We start from the raw sequence: 23151 nt of genomic DNA, 5'->3' as shown, positions 1-23151 counted from the left end.
GAAATCTGGACAAATCCTTTGTAGGTGACGTAAATTTGGATGTTCTTTTAAACTTACTTCAACCAATGTGTTTTGGGTAACATCAGCATTTGTAGCATGTAATGCTGCGACAACATTAACTGGTACTGACTGATAATCCTCTTCATATTCAAAGGTGACTGACCAATGTGTTGTCTGTGTGTCTGATTCTATGTGATTGACAATAGGTGTGCAAATATCCTCAGTCTGAGTTGTCTGTGTGACCTGTGTGGATGAATGGGTGTTTGGCAAGATTGTACTGCTAGTTGATTTGCTTTGCTGAGTTGAAGTTACTGAGAAGACTGTTTTCTCAGCATCTTCTTCCGTCTGATCATTACAGTTAATATTTTCCTCATATTCCCTACGTGAGAGTGCATCGGCATTCCCATTGGCTTTGCCGCTGCGGTGAACAATGTCAAAAATGTAGGTTGAAAGTTCCAAAGACCATCGCCCTAACCTACCTGTGGCATCCTTGATGGATTTCAGCCATTTCAATGCTATATGATCAGTGTAGACTGTGAATTTGGAATTTGCAAGGTATGGACGAAAGGATCTAATGGCTTCAACTAGAGCTAAGCCTTCCTTTTCTGTAATGCTCCAGTTCTTTTCACTGCCATGGAGAGCTCTACCACCAAAAGCTATTGGATGATCATTATTTTTCTCGTCTTTTTGACTCAAAACAAAACCTATGCTCATATCACTGGCATCAGTTGCAAGAAGAAATTCTTTGTCAAAATTTGGATACGCCAGAACAGGTGTATTACTCATGGCATGTTTGAGTGTGTTGAATGCCTGATCACACTCAAGTGACCATTGAAACTTTGGTTTCTTTCCTACTTCTGCCTCCGAATGCTTCTTTAGCAAGGCATTCAGTGGAAGCGCTATGTGAGCGTAATTTTTCACATACTTCCTGTAGAAGTTCGTGAGACCTAAGAAGGAGCGGATATGCTTTTGTGATTTGGGAACTGGAAAGGTTCTAATTGCTTCAATCTTTTTGTCATCAACTTGAACACCTCCACATGATAAAACATGACCCAGAAAAGAAACTTTGTCCGTTGCAAAATTGCATTTGGATGGTTTTAGTGTTAATTTTGCCTGTTTGAGATAGTAGAATACTTGTTCCAAATGTTGGAGATGCTCTTCAAAGTTTTTGCTGTAAATTATCAAATCATCGATGTAGATCAGCGCAACCTTAAAAAGCAATTTTCTTAGCACTTTGTTCATGAGCTGTTGAAAACAAAGTGGAGAATTTGTCAAACCTTGGGGCAAACGTTTGAACTGATAAAGGCCTTGATGGGTGACGAAAGCAGTTTTATGCTTTGAATCTTCATGTAATGGCACTTGGAAGAAGCCATTAGCAAGGTCTAAAGTTGAGAAGATCTTAGCTTGTGCATTGGCAATGTTATCAACAACATCATCAAAAACAGGAAGAGGCCATGACATTGGTAAAGTGACAGAATTCAACTTTCTGTAGTCACAAACAAATCTATATGAGCTATCACGTTTCTTGACTAGGATAATGGGAGCTGAATACATAGAAGTAGATTCCTCGATCAAATCATACTTCAGAAAATCATCTATAAGTTCTTCGGTGACTGTTTGGAGATGAGGAGATTGGCGATATGGTCTACTCTTAACGGGTGGGTGGTCGCCAGTGTCAATGATATGTTGGTGCATGTCAGTCTTTCCTAAATCTGCAAGACTCGTTGAAAACATGTCTCTATTTTGTCCCAAAAATCTAAGTAGTCTGTGTCGTTGGTCTGGAGTCAGTTGTGTATTGGTCAAATCAAATCCTAATTCTTGTGCAATTTTAACACAATCCCTGGTGTCATTGTTCTTCTCATTGTCAGTGTTAACGGTACTGATGAATGGTTGGTCAGAGTCAATTGCATAAACAGAGTCTTGGTCAGTGTAACTAAATTTGCCTACAACTGTACCCTTGTCAAGAACCTTTTCTTCTTGGGAGGGATTCATAAGCCTAAATGTAGCAGTTTTGCTTTTCACTTTGGAAAGAGTTCTACCACCTGCTACTTCAGAATGAGCAGTGAGGGAAGCAATGGGTTCAATGAGGATGAGGGAATCCTCTTTGGTCTCTGATAGTCTGACCTTGAAATGAATTTCACTCTGAGGGGGGGATGTAAATCTGATCTATTGTTTTTGCTAATCCACTAATCTCTTGTACTGAATTGGCTATGAAATTGATAGCCAGCCAAGGAGAACTCCAACATCGGTAATTATCACGTCATCCTTTCAGCCTTATTCACATACTCTTACAATCACTCTCACCGTTTGTTTGTTTGTTGTTTAACGCAGAACCTAGCAGTGTTCCAGCTACAGGACAGCGGTTTGTAAATAAACGAGTCTTGGCCAGACAATCAGTTGCAGTTTGTACTCCCAGCGAACAACACTTCCCAAGCCAGCACAGAGCATTGCCTGATAGCCAGCCAAGGAAACTCCATCATCGGTAATTATTACGTTATCCTTATTCACATACTCTTAAAATCACTCTCACCGAATTAATCATAAAACCCCTAAATCCTTAAAAAACAACAACACTAAATAACCAACACCTTATCCTACCCAATCTCCCTAACACAACTCGCACTCATTTCTACTCACTACCCACGCCCACCACTCAAACACACCCTTTGACCCAACTCCTAAAAACAAAACACCTAATCCCTCCTTCTCCTAAACACAACGCTTGCTCTTTCCTACTCACCACCCACGCCCACCACTCACATACCTCCACTCCTTCGACTAAATATCTCTTAATCCCCGCTTTCCACTAGTCTCACCTTATCCCAGCCTTCCAGAATCAAACTTAATCTTCAATAAATAATCCATTTCCCAAACCCTCCTACTAAAACCAACAACAAATAACCACCGCAACCTCCTCCGCCTCCTAAACACAACTCACCAAGTAAAAACAACAAACCAACTCACCTCCCCAAAACACTCCACCACCACTCACCACAACACACGCTCTCCAACACAACACCCAAACAATATGACTGACACCCGCAACGCCACACTCGCAGACATTCCAGCTCCTTACTCACCCACGCCTGCGGAAGCGCACAACACTTCTGGGAGGTCACTCAAAAACATCGTCCCGACCGAGTATGGCGAAAACACGACATACACCACCCCAACCAAACCAGCTAACTCGCCACCACAAAACACCAAAAAACGCAAACTCGTCACATCCACTCCACCTCCATCGCCAACACCCTCCCCGGCCGCCTTCCTCACCACCTTCGCCCTCTACTTCTTCTCAGCAGGCTCAGGCACCACTCTCTCACTAGAACTTTCGGCAGACAAAATAGGACTTTGGTTCAAAAGACAAAAAATAAATTATAACAATATTAAAAAAGCCAACAAAGGATACCAGATAATCTTTCCTAACCGAGAATCTTACAGCGCAGCAAATAAAATAACTCAAATATTCCACGTCACGGTAATCAAACAAACACCTAATTGGCAACAATATACACGAGGCGTAATTAGGGTTAACCCAAGGGAAACAACTGAGGACTTACAATTATACTCTCTAGAAGCTAACATAAACCAAGACCAAAACCCTCAACCCCTAATCACCAGCACGCGCAGAATAACCTCAACTAGAAACGGAAAAACGGTCCCAACCTCCATTGTCATAATCAACTTTAAAAAACCCGCTAAATTCCCTGAAGCCCCCAAACACATATCCTTCAGAGCCCACACCAACTTAGAAGTCAAACCCTATATAAAGCAGGTTAAGCAATGTTCAAAGTGCCTCAAATACAACCACACTGCTTCCCAATGCACATACCCTAAAACTAAATGTAAAAAATGTGCACAAACAGACTGCCCAGGCACATGCACACCCTGGTGCATCCACTGCAAATCCACCCAACACACCTCACTTTCAAACCAATGCCCACGCAGACACACACTCACCCAGCAGGCCAACAAACACATAAACATAGAAACGGCTAAAATCCAAACACGAAAATTTGCTACACCTGCATCTAAACCACTCCTCCCTACACCCCACCCAAACACCATCCCACAAACAAACACCACACCCATAACCGACAGCTCTGTCTGGGACCCCTTCCGAGAAACCGCACCCACCTCACACACACAAGCAGCCACTCAACCAACCACGAACCCTCTCACATAGCCAAAATATCAACCCCCGCATGCAAAACAAACCTCAAAATGACCACCACAACACGACCCTCATCCAAGCACCCTACAGCCCATATGGCAACAACAGTCTCCCACAAGCAAGCACAACAACAAAACACAAACACTAAGAAAACATCAGCTACACCCATCCCGCCAACACCTTCACAACCCTCCACATCACATGCCTCCCCCATGGAAACTCAACCAGCTAAACCTAATCCAACCCATGACGAAGATTTCTCCACTACTGAGGAAACAATAGACACTACTCCAACTAAAACAAACCAAACTTCCCAACCAGCCAACACCCCAAACCTAAATAACCTCACCTTACTCCTAGCATACATGCATAGTCAAAACTCACCAAAAGCTAGTATGGAATCCTTCCACAAAGTAGCTTTCAATCTAAAATTAACCGATCTTCCCTTCTTCCTCTTTAACCTCCATCTAAAAGAACTCACCGAATAAAATAAAAACTAAAAACTAAATCACCAATCACCCGAAACCAATAATGGAAGGACTAAATATTTTTCAGTGGAACGCCAACGGACTCACCTCCCACGGCCATGAACTAAAAACTAAATTTAAACTAAATAAAGGCCCTCACATTGCTTGTATACAGGAAACCAAATTCTCAAAAAAATCCAAATTCACACTACCTAACTACAACTCAGTTAGAACTGACAGAGCTAAACCGAAAACAAGAAGAGCCGCAGGAGGACTAATCATATTTATCAGGGAAGATATAAATTACGAAGAAATAAAAATAGACACGCCAAACCTAGAAGCCAAAGGCATTAAAATCACATTAAATAACCGAAACATAAACATCATAAATATTTACCACTGGGCGGAACAAAAAGTCCAACCTGAGGATCTAAACAAACTACTCAAAATAAGCGATAAATCTATTATATTCCTAGGAGACTTTAACGCTCACCATCCTACATGGAGCATAGATGATAAAATAGATAATCATGGCAAATTAATCTCCGAATGGATAGAAACAAACGACCTAGTACTCCTTAATAGCAACCAACCCACGAGGTACGATAAGATAAACCAAAAAATGTCGGCTATCGACCTAACCATATGCACCGCAGATCTAGCCCAAAGCACTCAATGGGAAGTGCACAACGTCCCGCTAGGTAGTGACCACTTCCCCATAAACATAACCATAGGAAATACAAACGTACCAATCCAAACAGAAAACCAAGAACCAAAATTCCATTACAATAAAGCTAACTGGGACCAATTCCAAGATATCTGCAACGAAGCTAACTTAAACGAAATAGAAAATAAGGATCCAGAAACCTATTGTAAAAACCTAACAGACTATATAATAAACGCAGCCAAAACCTCCATCCCCTTCAAAACATCTAAGACAGGCAAACCGACGGTACCATGGTGGAATGAGGAAATAGAACAGACTAGACGAAAACGTAAATCAGCCTTCAATAAAGCAAAACGCGACTACAAATATTTAAACATAGCCCACGAACTAAACCACCAGGTTCAAAAACTAGTCCAAATAGCCAAAAGTAGAGACTGGAAAAAATTCTGCGAAGGTATGAATAACCGTACAGATGCCAGAACGGTCTGGCGCAAAATCCACGCCATTAGAGGCTTAAAACGACATAAAAAAAACCCTAACATTAACAACTCAACCAACCCCGCCCAAAAAGCAAATAATCTCGCCAACCACTTTTCGGCCGTTAGCAGTAACAGCAACTTCAGCCAAAAATTCCAAGATAAACTTAAAACAGAAAACAAACCCACAAAAGAACCAAACAATAACAATCTAGAAATAAATCAACCCTACACAATGGAGGAGCTCCTCTACGTAATCCAAAACAGGAAAAAGGGCACAGCTCCAGGATTAGACCTAACCTCTTACCAAATAATTAAAAAACTCCCCCTAAAACTACTCCAGGCACTACTCAAACTATACAATCTGATCTACCTAAACGGACAGGTTCCTACTCCCTGGAAACAGGCCCTAGTCATACCAATCCCTAAACCTAATAAACCAGCTAATCAAGCTAACTCATATAGACCAATATCCCTAACTTCAAACTTATGTAAAGTAATGGAATCAATGGCTAAAAATAGATTACAACATTACTTAACCCAAAATAACACCATAAACCCAGATCAAAGCGGTTTCACTCCTGGCCGCTCAACCCTAGATAACCTCGCCCGACTAGAACAAGATATTAAGACAGGACAACTAAATAAACAATATACCACAGGCATCTTCTTAGACTTCTCTAAAGCTTTCGACATGGTATGGCACGATGGGCTAATACAAAAACTTAAAAAAATAGGACTCAAAGGTCAGATAATAAACTACATCCAGGACTTCCTAAACAATCATAAAATAACCGTGGGTATAGACCAAACTCTATCGGACCAATGTCCCCTAGAAAATGGCACTCCACAGGGCAGTATCCTCAGCCCCACCCTCTTCAATATAATGATAAACGATCTATTCGAGGGTCTATCCCCTAAAGTAAACACATCAAAATTCGCGGATGATGGAGCCATCTGGATCCGCACTAAAAGCATGAAAATGGCCAAAAATCTACTCCAAAAATCTCTTAATAAAATACAACAATGGGCTGACAAATGGGGCTTCTCCCTTAACTCAGAAAAAACAACAGGAATAGTATTCAAACATAAAAACATGAAACCCGCCTCCCCAATACTCCAGCTAAACAATCAAACAATCAAATTTAAAAAACAAACCAAATTCTTAGGACTTATTTTCGATGAACATCTCACCTGGGATGCTCACATCCAAAACCTAACAACTAAATGCAGTAAAGACCTAAACACCCTAAGATGCCTAACTGGCTCTAACTGGGGAGCCTCCAAAGATACTCTCCTCTCTCTCTACATATCACTAATTAGATCAAAACTAGACTACGGCTGCGCCATATACAACACCCTTAACAACTCTCTATCTAAAAAACTTGACTCAATACAATATCAGGCTCTCAAACTCATTACATGCACCCAACATGGCACCTCCTACACCTCACTTCAGGCCTTAACAGGAGAAATGCCACTAAGTCTACGCAGGGAACAGCTAAGCTTAAATTTCTGGGCCGCGTCCCAATCAAACCCTCTCATCCAAAACTTAATAAACCCAAACATCAGCACTAAAAACCAAGCTCTAGCTCGTAAACACCCCTTACTTACCCCAATATCCCAAAGAATAACAAACTACCTAAATGAACACCAAATTAAAAATCTTAAACAAAACTGCAAACAATCAAATATCTTCACCCCTAAACTTAAAATACCCAAAATAGACACAACACTAGCTAGCCAAATAAATAAACAAACCGACCCAAACGTAGCTAAAACTACCACACTAGCATACATACACAAAAATTGGCCAAATTGGTGTCACATTTACACGGACGGATCCTCAGATCAGACCTCCAAACACACGGGTTTCGGAGTCCATACCACACAACCATCTAAAACCACACAATCCTTCCGACTCCCAAATAACCAATCAATATTCACGGCAGAACTAATGGGCATGGCCTCAACCCTCCACAATCAAGAATCCAAAAACCACCAAAAAATCCTAATACTTACTGACTCCCTAAGTGGACTACAAGCCCTACAAAACAAAAATACCAAAAAACGACCTAAATTAATAAATCAAATACTTAAAAGCTCCAACGACCTAACTAAGGCAGGCAAACAAATAACCTTCTTGTGGATACCCGCCCATGTAGGAATATACAGTAATGAAAACGCCGATAAAGCAGCTAAACTATCCCTCAAAATCCCAGAAATAAGCTTAAACTTACCCATCTCGAAATCAGAAATTAAAAGTGTAAACAAACAAAAAATCACAAAAAAATGGCATAACCTATATCTAAACTCAAATAGCCAAATCAAAAGAGTGCTCAGCAAACCACTAACCAAACCAAAAATTCCATCAAAAAAAATCGACAGAGTAATCACTAAACTCCAAACAGGACACACCAACCTAAATAACCACCTAAAGAAATTTAAAAAACACACTACAGGTAACTGCCCACACTGCAAACAACCAGAAACCCCAGAACACGCACTCATCCACTGCACACACTACCTAACACATCAAACCGCATTACAAACCACCCTCAATCTAAACAAGGCTCTCACTCTAGAAGCAATACTAAACCCACAAAATAAACTAGAAAACTTCAAGGCCTTAGGCGTATTCTTAATCAAAACGGAACTAATAAAACGCATCTAAAACCATAATAACCTACCAAATCAAAATCAAATAAACAAACAATCATCCACCATACCCAGCTCCCTTAGTTCTCCTCCCCAACCCCATCGGCATCTATTCCAAATCTCAAAATTCCCAAATTCTATATAAGCAACCCCTAAAGCCCCATCTTGGGTTGCACACACCACTTTCGCCCCTTTCGGAAACACATTAAATGGCCTGGCCGGGCCCGTTTGCGAAATACGCATCGGTCGGAAAGCGCACGTTAAATCTCCAAAGTAAGTAAGTAAGTAAGAGATGGGATCTTGATACCTTAGGCTAGCAACCATCTAAAAAGCTATAACTGAAACTACTGATATTTTATATATGCATTTTACCTGATGATAATTATTACTTGCTAAACTATAATTATATGAAATGGTGTATAAATATTACACCATGATAACTCATAAAAGCACTTGATGTAGATCTAATTATTATAAGATAACTTAGTATAAATGTTATACCATGATAGTATTCCAGAATAGGTCTTATAAATGTCAGATAGATTTTTGACACATTATATCTATTCAATTTATATTTAAGTTTACGCATAGCTGAAACCATTTTCGCTGTTGACCTAGCAATAATTGAAACATGTGCAGTCCATTTCGTATCTTGAGATAACGTGACCCCCAGATGTTTGTGGGTTTCTACATGTTCAATGGCACTGTAGGCATGACAAATAGTTGGATAATCCTGTACCTGTTTGTGACCAAAAAGCATGTATTTTGTCTTGGTTGGATTAAAGTTTACAAGCCATGTGCTTGCTCACTGGTGGAGATAGAGAAGGTCATGATTTAGTCTGTCTTCAATTATGACCATATCAGTAGATGAAGGTCCTATACATGAACCGTCGGCGAATAACCTAGCAATATTTTGAAGCTGATCAGTAATATCATTTATGTAAACTAGAAATAGGAACGGCTCCAGTACAGAGCCCTGTGGGACCCCTGCTTTAGTGATTTTTTTACTTTATAAACTACCATTAATAAATACTCTTTGGCAAAGGGCTGACAGAAATCTATGATACCAAGCTAATGATTTACCAGTTATACCATATTGTTGAAGTTTATGCAATATACATTTGTGCCATACCCTGTCGAATGCCTTAGAAATATCACAGAATATCATACAAAAATAGTTATGATCATCAAGCGAATTACAAATGTGATGGTAAATTTCAATTAATTGATATGTAGTACAATTGTTTGGCATGAATCCCGATTGATATTTGGAAAGTAGTTTATTCTCCAGAAAGTAATCATACATTCTTTTAAAAATAAGTCTTTCAAATAAATTTCCCAACACAAGATAACAGTGAAATTGGCCTGCAGTTGGAAGGGTTGGATATATCTCCCTTTTTGTACAAAGTCATTACATTAGCTTGTTTCCACTGTGATGGGAATGTGCTTTGTTCAAGAGACAAATTGAATAACAAAAGTAAAGGATTGGCTATGGATAGTGATAAACATTTTAGTAATCTGTGATTCAGGTTGTCGGGAACGCTTGCTTTATTTCCCGGTAGGGACTTTATGAGATCTGTTATTTCTTGACTTTCAATAACGGTATAATCCAATTTATGTTCACATAGTTTAACAAATGGTGGTAGTGAGGCGCCTTCATCATCAACATTGGAAACTGATGTAAAATAATCGTTGAGAGCTTCAGCTTTATCAAATTCAGAAAATGCTTCAGGTACAGTGTTGTTGTTAGTGACCAGAGGTGGGATCACTGTGCTGGCTCCAGACTCTTTGATCAACTGACGGAGGAGTTTCCAATAATTAGAACTGTCTTCCTTGATTTGTGCAGATAATAATTCATCTAAGTTAAGATAAAAGTTTTCTTTGGCAGCTTTCTTCAAATTGTTTACTTTATTTCTTTGTTTTCTATATTTAGATAAATCTCGTTCATTGCATGTTTGTCTAGCTTTTTTTCTCAGCCGATCTCTTATTCTTATTTCTCTACATAGGTCACTATCAAACCATTTAATTCATTTAACTTCGCATAGTCACCATCTTTATAAATTAGAACCTCTCTTACATAGAATTTGTTCATGTCAATGCAGTTCGTTAGTGAAACAACAACTCCCTTGTGGTCACTTATATCCATGCTGAAGTCGACAACACCACACTCTATACAGTTGCAATCGTCACTGATAACAATAGGGTCAAGCAGAGTTTGTGAATGCTGAGTGACGCGTGTCGGCTCTTTAATAACATTACGTAAACTCTTCCTAACTAAAATATTGTGCAGATGGTGAAGGTTGCTGTTGAGTAAATCTTCGTTAAAATCACTGAGTAGATCAAAGTAAGGCATATAATCTAGAGCAGTTTCAAGTGAGTGTTCTAGTTGATCCCAATACAACACAGGGGTGTCTGTACCACGCACATAATAATATTCTCTTCTGAGGCAAGAAAACCTCGAAACAGATATTTTCATAATTGTATGATTCTAAATATTCCCTACGTTTAACGTACAACAATGCCGAGAAATATACAATAGTACCACCACCAAAACAATTCCTATCCCTCCTATAAGGAGAATGATAAAGGTCTATTTTCAGGTCATTTGTGTTTACAGAATCATGAAGGTGTGTCTCTGTAAAACATACAATGTCATATTCAGAGATTTGCTCAGAGATGCAAGGTAGTTTACATCAGAGACTTCTTACATTTAACCTGGGTTTTGGTATCGTGAGCAACAAACTTAAAAAGGACCTCTGCTCGGTCATCAATGATCTTGCCGATAACATGCGAGCGATCAATATCAAGCCGAGAGATCTTAACATGGAGACTTGTTTCACAAATGTCAGTGATTATTTGGTGTGCGTGCGTGCGTGAGTAAGTGCGTCTGTGTGTGAGAGTGTGTGTGGCTGCTTGTACCAGTTCGGACTGATGCTGTTTTATAATTCTATCTCACTGAGACACCATGCCGCAGTTTAACAAGAATACCCCACTCAGAGACAGTATACTGACCCCGAGCTGACCAGTCGGTGTAGTGGGGTAGCGTCGTACCCAAATTGTATATACTGCTTCAAATTATTATTTTTTAAATAAGATTTAGAATTAGTTGAAGGCAATTGACAAGACACAACTGCCTACCCCTTCCTTTACTCATTTCTGATTAATAACTTTTAATATCAACTTTCTTTTATTTCTTATAAAAAGAAGTACATGTTACAAAAAATGGTAGCCACTTCTTAATGTTATGTAATCCGACATCAAATTTGTCCTCCTTCTTGATGGCGGTCGGGTAGCCTACTGGTTAAAGGCCCCAGAATCTACCCGGGTATACTTTGAAAGGGGGGGGGGGGGGGTATACTTTCAGACTTTACACCGGGTTCGATTCCCCACATGGGTACAATGTGTGAGGCCCATTTCTGGTGTCCTCCGCCGTGATATTGCTGGAATATTGCCAAAAGATCACTCACTCACTCTACCTTCTTGACAATGTGATATAGTTTAATGGGCCCAGAGAAGGAGGCTGTCTGTTCTGAATTAAAATATATACAAGACAAATAATCCTTCCATCTTACAGCTGGCATTTTGAAAGTACAAATGATTAATATCTATGAATGTCTACATATTTATACTATTGACTTACTTTAAAGTTTGTTTTACAAATAATTATGAAAGAAAATCCACAGCTTGCCCAACCTAACTAGACAGTCTAGCTATGCAAGCTGGTTTCACATTCTGTGTACACAAGTCCGATCCGTGTGACAGAATACTTTTTTATTGTTATGGTGAGGGTCTTTCCCAGCTACACCACTGCTAGAAATATTACTCTACAAGGCTGCCGTTGGTGTCCTATTTTTAACTCCTACCTATACACACTTTCCTTAGCCAATCAGATTAACGTCCCTTCTCATCGACCAATCAGAATGTCGTCCCTGTGATGTTGAGCTGTCTTTTCTCCTTCATCAACCTTTGTATACCTCATCTTCCCGAGGCAAGTCAGTTTACTGACTATACAGGTTTAGGGGCGGTCGGGTAGCCTAGTGGTTAAAGCGTTCGCTCGTCACGCCGAAGACCCGGGTTCGATTCCCGACATGGCTACAATGTGTGAAGCCGTTTTGTGGTGTCCCCTGCCGTGTTATTGCTGGAATATTGCTAAAAGCGGTGTAAAACCATACTCACTCACTCACTCACAAGTCACAGTTTCCACCCTTACCGAACTAGGCTGGTATTATGGAGTTCCATTTTGGCTGGACTAACGAGTCTATGCATAGTCCAATCACAATCGCGCAACGAAATCGAAAATCTGGTTCGTAAACTGTCATGCAGATTTCGGTCGATTGCAGGATTTGCAAAGCATGTGCACTGCCAACTCGTTGTCAACAGATATTTTCAAAAAAAATTCATGTTTTTAGTCAAGGTGCTCACGTGATTTGATGCACCTCGCGATGTAAGACCCGTTTTATCACAATATACATCTTGATTATCGATCAGATCGTCTTGATCGGGCGCCGCCATTTTGTGTGAAGCAAATGCAAGTGATACGAGGGGTGGAATCTGATTGGTCCATAGGAGCGGCTTGGAAGGGACATAACTTGTAATAGCCACTGGTGGCGCTACGATCGAGCCCAGAAATTCCAGCCTAGTTCAGCAAGGGTGGAAACTGGACTTTTAAAGTCAGTTAATTCTCTTGCCTCGGGAAGATGTGTACCCATGGACTTGATGGATTTATTTTTGTAATCTAGATTATTAATTTTATTCAAAAGTTTATTAAATAATTGGTAATATTACTTTCTGTGAAATCATGACTCGCCAAACTGTTCCATAGGTAAAGAATACCTGGTCTTCGTCATACACATTATCTGGACAGGTCTTCACCTAATGCAACTAGATAGGTCTTCATCATATACTTTATACATCTAGACAGGTCTTAACCATACACCCTATGCATCAAGACAGGTCTTCATCATTCACCTTATACATCTAGACATGTCTTCACCAAACACCTTACACATCTAGACATATCTTCATCATACACCTGATACATCAAGACAGGTCTACACCTTATACATCTAGACAGGTCTACACCTTATACATCTAGACATGTCTTCATCATTCACCTTATACATCTAGACAGGTCTACACCTGATACATCAAGACAGGTCTACATCTTATACATCTAGACAGGTCTACACCTTATACATCTAGACACTGGTCTACACCTTATAAACCCAGACAGGTTTTCATCATACACCTTTAACATCCAGACAGGTCTTCATCATACACCGTATACATCTAGACAGGTCTTAACCATGCACCTTATACATCCAGACAGTTCTTCATCATACACCTTATACATCTAGACAGGTCTTCATTATACACCTTCAACATCTAGACAGGTCTTCATCATACACCTTTTACATCAAGACAGATCTTCATCATACACCTTATACATCTAGACAGGTCTTCATCATACACCTTATACATCTAGACAGGTCTTAACCATGCCCCTTATACATCTAGACAGGTCTTCATCATACACCGTATACATCTAGACAGGTCTTAACCATGCACCTTATACATCCAGACAGTTCTTCATCATACACCTTAAACATCTAGACAGGTCTTCATTATACACCTTCAACATCTAGACAGGTCTTCATCATACACCTTTTACATCAAGACAGATCTTCATCATACATCTAGACAGGTCTTCATCATACACCTTATACATCTAGACAGGTCTTAACCATGCCCCTTATACATCTAGACAGGTCTTTGTCATACACCTTATACATCTAGACAGGTCTTAACCATGCACCTTATTATTCATAAGTCTTCTGCAAACCCTCATATATATGTAAACCATGGATTGATAATGATTGTAAACAAGCTAGGAAAACTAGGAAGAGTGCTGAGAAATATTTCTGCCGACATCCTACCGTGCACAACCTGAATGATGTTAAAATCACAAGCGCCAGGCCAGACGTATCTTTAAACAAAGTAAACGTCAATCCTGGAGAACCAATGTATCCAAAATCAATTCCCGCACACCCATGTCCAAGGAATGGAACATGATTCAAAAGATCTTAAGAGCTAAGGATAAAAATCTGGAGTTGACATCTCAATATTGTAATACACTATTAACCACTAAATTTGAAATTGACAACAAACTTGATGTAACCTATGCAAACCATTCCTCATCATCTAACTATAACCCTCAGTTTTAGAGATACCAAAACATCAAAAAAAGAAAAAGTCAATTTGAACTCTGATAATGGTGAGGCCTACAATGAGATATTTTCACTACACGAATTGCATACTGCCCTAGGGAAAGCTTGTGACACTGCAGCAGGAACCGAAAACACTTCTGAAACACTTGCCAGATTCATGTTTGGAAACTCTACTTGATATATTTGAAATTTCCCTTCTTCATGGCACAATTCCTGTACCAGCATATACTTGTGTTTTCGACCCCTTGTATGAAAACCTGCTTCGAAATTTATCATACCTGGTTCCACTACTTGGAATCAGAATTCAACCACACATCACTGCAGCTAAAATAAAACTTGATATCATATCACCTTACCGACTTCTGTCTTCTCTTCCCAGAAAAGTCAGAGGTAGACCTCACTCTCACAGAGCTAAAAAAGGCCAAAACAAACCCTTTGGGTAATCAACAAGAATACAACCAATTAGGAACAAAATACAATTCTCACAGATCCATATCTGCTGATGGGTCCAAGGATGGTGGCAAAGTTCCAAGTGCCACCATCATTGGATCCAAAACTGCCTCCTCAAGAATCCCAGATAAATGTTCAATCTTTACTGCTCGGAACAAAGCTATCTTAACAGCTTTGACCTACATTAAACAAGATCAATGTAAAAGCTCCATCATATTATCAGATTCATTGTTTTGGCCTTCAGGCACTTAAAAGTGTCTCGTCATATAACCCTATTCTCCTAGACATTTTAGAGCTATATGATGATCGTTCTACAGGCCAGTATGACATAATAGGTAACTCAAAAGGCAATGCTGCAGCGACAGCAGCTCTTGACAAACCGTTATCTCTATTCCTTATCCTGTACAGATAATTCAAACCAACCATAAAGAGTTATCCTCGGGATCTAATGCAAAAAAGGTGGAACACCCATGTAGGAATCAATAAACTTCACGACTTTAAGCCAACAATTGGTCATACCTACTTCGGTTGTCAGTCAAGACATGATGAGGTTGTTTTATGACGATTTCGTATTGGCCACAGTCAGTTAGCATCCCAGAATACAGAGACCATAACTTTCTTCGTTGATCTTGAAGACATGAATTTCTTTGGTGCCAGAGAAGTGGAATGGTGCCATTCCATGGATTGACGTTTTGACTCGAGGTCATAGTGGTAGACCCATGTTTCATCACCAGTTACTGAGCTAGCTAATTAGCTTTAAATTGTCTCTGGCAATGTCAGTTTTGTTTTCCTTAAGATCAGAATTTAGAAAATTTGGCACCAAACAAGAAGATATCTTATTCATCTGTAAATGTTTATGAATAATAGTTTCAATGGATTCATGGCTTAGACCTGTGTCTTCCACAAGTTTAGCAATGGTAATGCGTCTCTGACAGTATAAGTTTTCAATCTCCTTGATTGAATCTACATTGATGGAAGTTGAGGGACGTCCAGACCTAGGGTCATCATCAAGTCTTGTTCTCCCAGCCTTAAACATAACAGTGGGATAGCTCGGGCACTTATTCCCATATACATGTGACAAGCGGTCATGAATTTCATGGGGAGTACTTTTCTCTAAAGTAAACAATTTGATGACTGCTCGTTACTCGTTCCTTTCCATGTCTGTATCCATTTGGAACCCTATCACGTAAAACTGGCTGTCACTAACATACAAACGGCCTCAACAGACCAAATACACTTGCAATGAATTACTCAAACAATGTACTACATTGACTTGTTCACTTTCTTATGGCCCATAGTTGAAAGTTAGAAGCTTAGAACTTTTTGACCAGCCCTCGTATCATCAACCAGTGTTTCAAGCCAACTCAATACTGAGCATTTTGTAATATAAGCTAGTATTGTGCACAACCACCAGTAGCTAAAGTGATGACGTAAATCCTGCTGGCGTCTCGGGCAGGAAGCTGAGTGACTGTTAGTCCCCATGATGTCCAACGAGGTGGCCCAGCTTTGGTTGCTGGTGGCTTATAACCCGTGTTTTAAACAGTTGTAAATGATATTGTTATGATAAAATATGTTGACAAATTTCTTTTATAATATAACCTTGTATTCATGACTGAGTTGTATACACATATGTCATCTTGTTCCCGTCACGTTCACAGTCACAAACATACCCCCACCCCCACCCCACCCCCCCTCCAAACACACACACACACACACATATCCACTCACCAACACGCACGCACACATACGCATACGCACCCTACCACACACATACCACCCCCACCCCCACACACTCACACGCATCCACACACCAACATACCCATACATATACCCACCCACCCTCATACACACACACCAACACACTCAGAGACTCATACACACATACATACCCCCTAACACACATCCACTCACATACCCACACACCCACTCGCACATCCACACAGACACACACACATATACACACATACACAAAGGCATCTTCACACCCACCCACCCACACTACACACATCCACACTCACACACCCAACACACAGACTCACATCCACACTCACACACACCCCACGAACCCTTCAACTCACACCACACACACGTGCCACACACACACATATACCCACTTGTCCGCCCACTGATGGTTAGGATTTCAACTCCACCCTTTACTAGTTTCTCATTGATATCAACAGTGCTTTCACGTTCAACTTTCACTTGCTCCAGATAAGTCATCATGGCAGAACAACCTGGACCAAATGACCCGACAACATCGCAAAAACATAAAAGCTTTGGGACTAACTCGATGAAAGGAAAATTAGTTGCGGCTTTGCCTGGAATCGGTGATACGTATGGAGCAAATCTGAAGAAGAACGGATATGATCTGGTAAGGTTGGTGTAAACATAAAGGATCATTCAGTTGTTACACAAAATACTTTCTGCTGCATTTGTGGGACATATTTGTTAAACACTTTGAGGAAGGAGTGGACTTTGAGAGATCTAATGGATAGGTATTTCTTATATCTGCAATATGGCTGTAGTATTACATCGTGTTAACCAGTATCTGTGCTAGCTCTGAAATTTCTTAAATGTACATACTATGTTATTTAAAAAATGACACACCTCAAGTTGCTAAGTTCATCATCTGATGGAGACACACCCACATCACCTGATTAGTTGGCAAACGCTATACCCCAAACAGTGTGTTGGTGATGGTGATGATGGGGGTGATGATGATGATGGTGTTGATGATGATGATGATGATGATGATGATGATGGTGATGAAACCAGAACCATCAGAGACATTGTCATTGGATTCATTAATGCCGAGCAACAGACAGGCTAATAAACACGTACCTCCTTTTAACATCTTTTGGTATGACGCGGCCGGGGATTGAGCCCCGGACCTTCCGCTCTTCAGACGGTCGCTTTACCACTAGACCACGGAGGGGGTCCAGTTCAACGATTCTTATACGAGATAAACAAGTGAACTTATGTGTGTTCCAATTGATTTCTCAGCGGGGTACATGGTTATTAAAAACCAATCAGAAGCCAGTACTTTTTTGTAAGGTGAGATAAAGTCACTTGTAGGGGGCCCCCTATCCTACAGTTCAGTTCATGTTCATCTGTTGTTTTAGTTCTTGGTGGGAGTGCGCGCCTGTTACCTCATTTGAATAACACGATGATAAAAAGATACAAAATGGCAAAAATCAGCCATAATATGTCTTGGCTGGAACAAATGTGTATTTGTGAATGAAGTCGGTTTATTCATATCAGTTCGACCACCTATGCTACTAACTGCCAAACTGGTTCCCATGGTATATACCTCCTGTACATGAAAAAGCTGACAGTCATAGGTGTATATATATGAGGATCATCTTCACCTAAAATGTGTCAACAGAACACCTCCCTCCGCCATACATCTTATTCATCTAGACAGGTCTTCACCATGCACCATTTACATCTAGACAGGTCTTCACAATACACCTGATACATCTAGGCAGGTCTTCACCTTTTACATCTAGACAGGTCTTCACCTTATATATCTAGACATGTTATCACCTTATACATCAAGACAGGTCTTTACCATACACCTGATACATCAAGACAGGTCTTCGCCTTATACATCAAGACAGGTCTTCGCCTTATACATCAAGACAGGTCTTCACATTATACATCAAGACAGATCTTCATCATACACCTTATACATTCAGCCAGGTCTTCATCATACACTTCAAGACAGGTCTTCATAATCCACCTTCTACATCTACACAGGTCTTCCCCTTACACATCTAGACAGATCCCCACCTTATACATCTAGACAGGTCTTCATCATACACCTTATGCATCAAGACATGTCTTCACCTCATACATCTGGACAGCTCTTCATCTTATACATCTAGACAGGTCTTCACATTATACATCAAGACAAGTCGTCATCATACACGTCTAGACATCTCTTCACCGTTTACATCAATCCATGTCTTCACCTTTTACATCTGGACATGTCTTCACCTTTTACATCTAGACATGTCTTCACCTTACACATCTAGATAGGTCTTCACCTTTTACATCTAGACATGTCTTCACCTTACACATCTAGACAGGTCTTCACATTATACATCAAGACAAGTCGTCATCATACACGCCTAGACATCTCTTCACCGTTTACATCAATCCATGTCTTCACCTTTTACATCTGGACATGTCTTCACCTTTTACATCTAGACATCTCTTCACCTTTTACATCAAGACAGGTCTTCACCTTATACATCAATACAGGTCTTCACCGTACACCTGATACATCAAGACATGTCTTCACCTTATACATCTGGACATGTCTTTACCTTATACATCTAGACATGTCTTCATCATACACGTCTAGACATCTCTTCACCTTTTACATCAAGACAGGTCTTCACCTTATACATCAATACAGGTCTTCACCATACACCTGATACATCAAGACATGTCTTCACCTTATACATCTGGACATGTCTTTACCTTATACATCTAGACATGTCTTCATCATACACGTCTAGACATCTCTTCACCTTTTACGTCAAGACAGGTCTTCACCTTATACATCAATACAGGTCTTCACCATACACCTGATACATCAAGACATGTCTTCACCTTTTACGTCAAGACAGGTCTTCACCTTATACATCAATACAGGTCTTCACCATACACCTGATACATCAAGACAGGTCTTCACCTTATACATCTAGACATGTCTTCACTATACACCTGATACAACTAGACATGACTTCACCTTATACATCTAGAAATATCTTCACCTTATACATCAAGACATCTCTTCACATCTTACATCAAGACATGTCTTCACATTATACATCAAGACAGGTCTTCACCTTATACATCAAGACAAGTCTTCACTATACACCTGATACATCTAGACATGACTTCACCTTATACATCTAGAAATGTCTTCACCTTATACATCAAGACAGTCTTCACATTATACATCTAGACATGTCTTTACCTTATACATCTAGACAAGTCTTCACTATACACCTGATACATCTAGACATGACTTCACCTTATACATCTAGAAATGTCTTCACCTTATACATCAAGACAGTCTTCGCATTATACATCTAGACATGTCTTTACCTTATACATCTAGACAAGTCTTCACTATACACCTGATACATCTAGACATGACTTCACCTTATACATCTAGAAATGTCTTCACCTTATACATCAAGACATGTCTTCACCTTTTACATCAAGACATGTCTTCATATCATACATCAAGACAGGTCTTCACCTTTTACATTAAGACATGTCTTCACCTTTTACATCTAGACAGGTCTTCATCATACACATCAAGACATGTCTTTACCTTATACATCTAGACATGTCTTTACCTTTTACATCTAGACATGTCTTTACCTTATACATCAAGAAATGTCTTCACCTTTTACATCTAGACAGGTCTTCGCCTTATGCATCAAGACGTGTCTTTACCTTATACATCTAGACATGTCTTCACCTTATACATCTAGAAATGTCTTCACCTTATACATCTAGACATGTCTTCACCTTTTACATCTAGACAGGTCTTCACCTTATACATATAGACAGGTCTGCATCATACACATGAAGACATGTCTTCACCTTATACATCTAGGCATGTCTTCACCTTTTACATCTAGACAGGTCTTCACCTTATACATCTAGACATATCTTCACCTTATAAATCTAGAAATGTCTTCACCTTATACATCTAGACATGTCTTCACCTTATACATCTAGACAGGTCTTCACCTTATACATCAAGAAAGGTCTTCACCTTATACATCTAGACAGGTCTTCACCTGATACATCTAGACAGGTCTTCACCTTCTACATCTAGACATGTCGTCACCTTATACATCTAGACATGTCGTCACGTTCTACATCTAAACCGGTCTTCACCATATACATCTAGACATGTCGTCACCTACATCTAGACATGTCTTCACCTTATTCACCCAGACAGGTCTTCACCTTATACATTCAGACATGTCGTCACCTTCTACATCTAGACATGTCTTCACCTTATTCACCCAGACAGGTCTTCACCTTATACATCTAGACAGGTCTTCACTTTATACATCTAGACATGTTGTCACCTTCTACATCTAGACATGTCGTCACCTTCTACATCTAGACAGGTCTTCACCTTATACATCTAGACATGTCATCACCTTCTACATCAAGACAGTCTTCATCATACACATCAAGCCAGATCTTCACCTTATACATCTGGACAGATCTTCACCTTATACATCTGGACAGATCTTCACCTTATAGTTATACATCTAGAAATGACTTCATCATACACATCAAGACAGTCTTCATCATACACATCAAGACAGATCTTCACCTTATACATCTAGACAGGTCTTCATCATACACATCAAGACAGTCTTCATCATACACATCTAGACAGGTCTTCATCATACACATCAAGACAGTCTTCATCATACACATCAAGAGAGTCTTCATCATACACATCAAGACAGATCTTCACCTTATACATATGGACAGATCTTCACCTTATACATCTAGACATGACTTCACCTTACACATCTACACAGGTCTTCATCATACACATCAAGACAGGTCTTCATAATCCACCTTCTACATTTAAACAGGTCTTCACCTTACACATCTAGACATGTCTTTACCCGTTCCATCTAGACAGGTCTTCACCTTAAACATCTAGACATGTCGTCACCTTCTACATCTAGACATGTCTTCATCATACACATCTAGACATGTCTTTACCTTTTCCATCTAGACAGGTCTTCACCTTATACATCTAGACATGTCGTGACCTTCTACATCTAGACAGGCCTCCACCTTCTACATCTAGACATGGCTTCACCTTAATATACACTCAGACAGGTCTTCATCATACACATCTAGGCATGTCTTCACCTTTTACATCTAGACAGGTCTTCACCTTATACATCTAGACATGTCTTCACCTTATAAATCTAGAAATGTCTTCACCTTATACATCTAGACATGTCTTCACCTTATACATCTAGACAGGTCTTCACCTTATACATCAAGAAAGGTCTTCACCTTATACATCTAGACAGGTCTTCACCTGATACATCTAGACAGGTCTTCACCTTCTACATCTAGACATGTCGTCACCTTCTACATCTAGACATGTCGTCAGGTTCTACATCTAGACCGGTCTTCACCTTATACATCTAGACATGTCGTCACCTTCTACATCTAGACATGTCTTCACCTTATTCACCCAGACAGGTCTTCACCTTATACATCCAGACATGTCGTCACCTTCTACATCTAGACATGTCTTCACCTTATTCACCCAGACAGGTCTTCACCTTATACATCTAGACAGGTCTTCACTTTATACATCTAGACATGTTGTCACCTTCTACATCTAGACATGTCGTCACCTTCTGCATCTAGACAGGTCTTCACCTTATACATCTAGACATGTCATCACCTTCTACATCAAGACAGTCTTCATCTTACACATCAAGCCAGATCTTCACCTTATACATCTGGACATATCTTCACCTTATACATCTGGACAGATCTTCACCTTATACATCTGGACAGATCTTCACTTTATAGTTATACATCTAGAAATGACTTCATCATACACATCAAGACAGATCTTCACCTTATACATCTAGACAGGTCTTCATCATACACATCAAGACAGTCTTCATCATACACATCTAGACAGGTCTTCATCATACACATCAAGACAGTCTTCATCATACACATCAAGAGAGTCTTCATCATACACATCAAGACAGATCTTCACCTTATACATATGGACAGATCTTCACCTTATACATCTAGACATGACTTCACCTTACACATCTACACAGGTCTTCATCATACACATCAAGACAGGTCTTCATAATCCACCTTCTACATTTAAACAGGTCTTCACCTTACACATCTAGATAGGTCTTCATCATTCACATCTAGACATGTCTTTACCTGTTCCATCTAGACAGGTCTTCACCTTATACATCTA

General features: G+C 39.8%; 1 protein-coding gene across 1 annotated transcript in view; it reads left to right on the top strand.

Moving 5' to 3' along the window:
- The window catches only part of LOC139442136 (barrier-to-autointegration factor B-like), a 32070-nt gene that overhangs the window by 6414 nt on the left and 2505 nt on the right, over nucleotides 1-23151 (top strand). Inside the window, exon 2 of the mRNA XM_071222935.1 lies at nucleotides 17331-17490. Coding sequence (XP_071079036.1) covers nucleotides 17341-17490 — 150 coding nt within the window. The 5' untranslated portion in view covers nucleotides 17331-17340. The remainder of the gene's footprint in view (nucleotides 1-17330; nucleotides 17491-23151) is intronic.

Source organism: Haliotis cracherodii, unplaced genomic scaffold, assembly GCF_022045235.1.
Source record: "Haliotis cracherodii isolate W230 unplaced genomic scaffold, xgHalCrac1.p SCAF_5, whole genome shotgun sequence".
Classification (NCBI taxonomy): Eukaryota; Metazoa; Mollusca; class Gastropoda; order Lepetellida; family Haliotidae; genus Haliotis; species Haliotis cracherodii.
The sequence above is the reverse complement of the archived record's forward strand: the minus strand, read 5'-3'. Positions and strand labels throughout refer to the sequence as shown.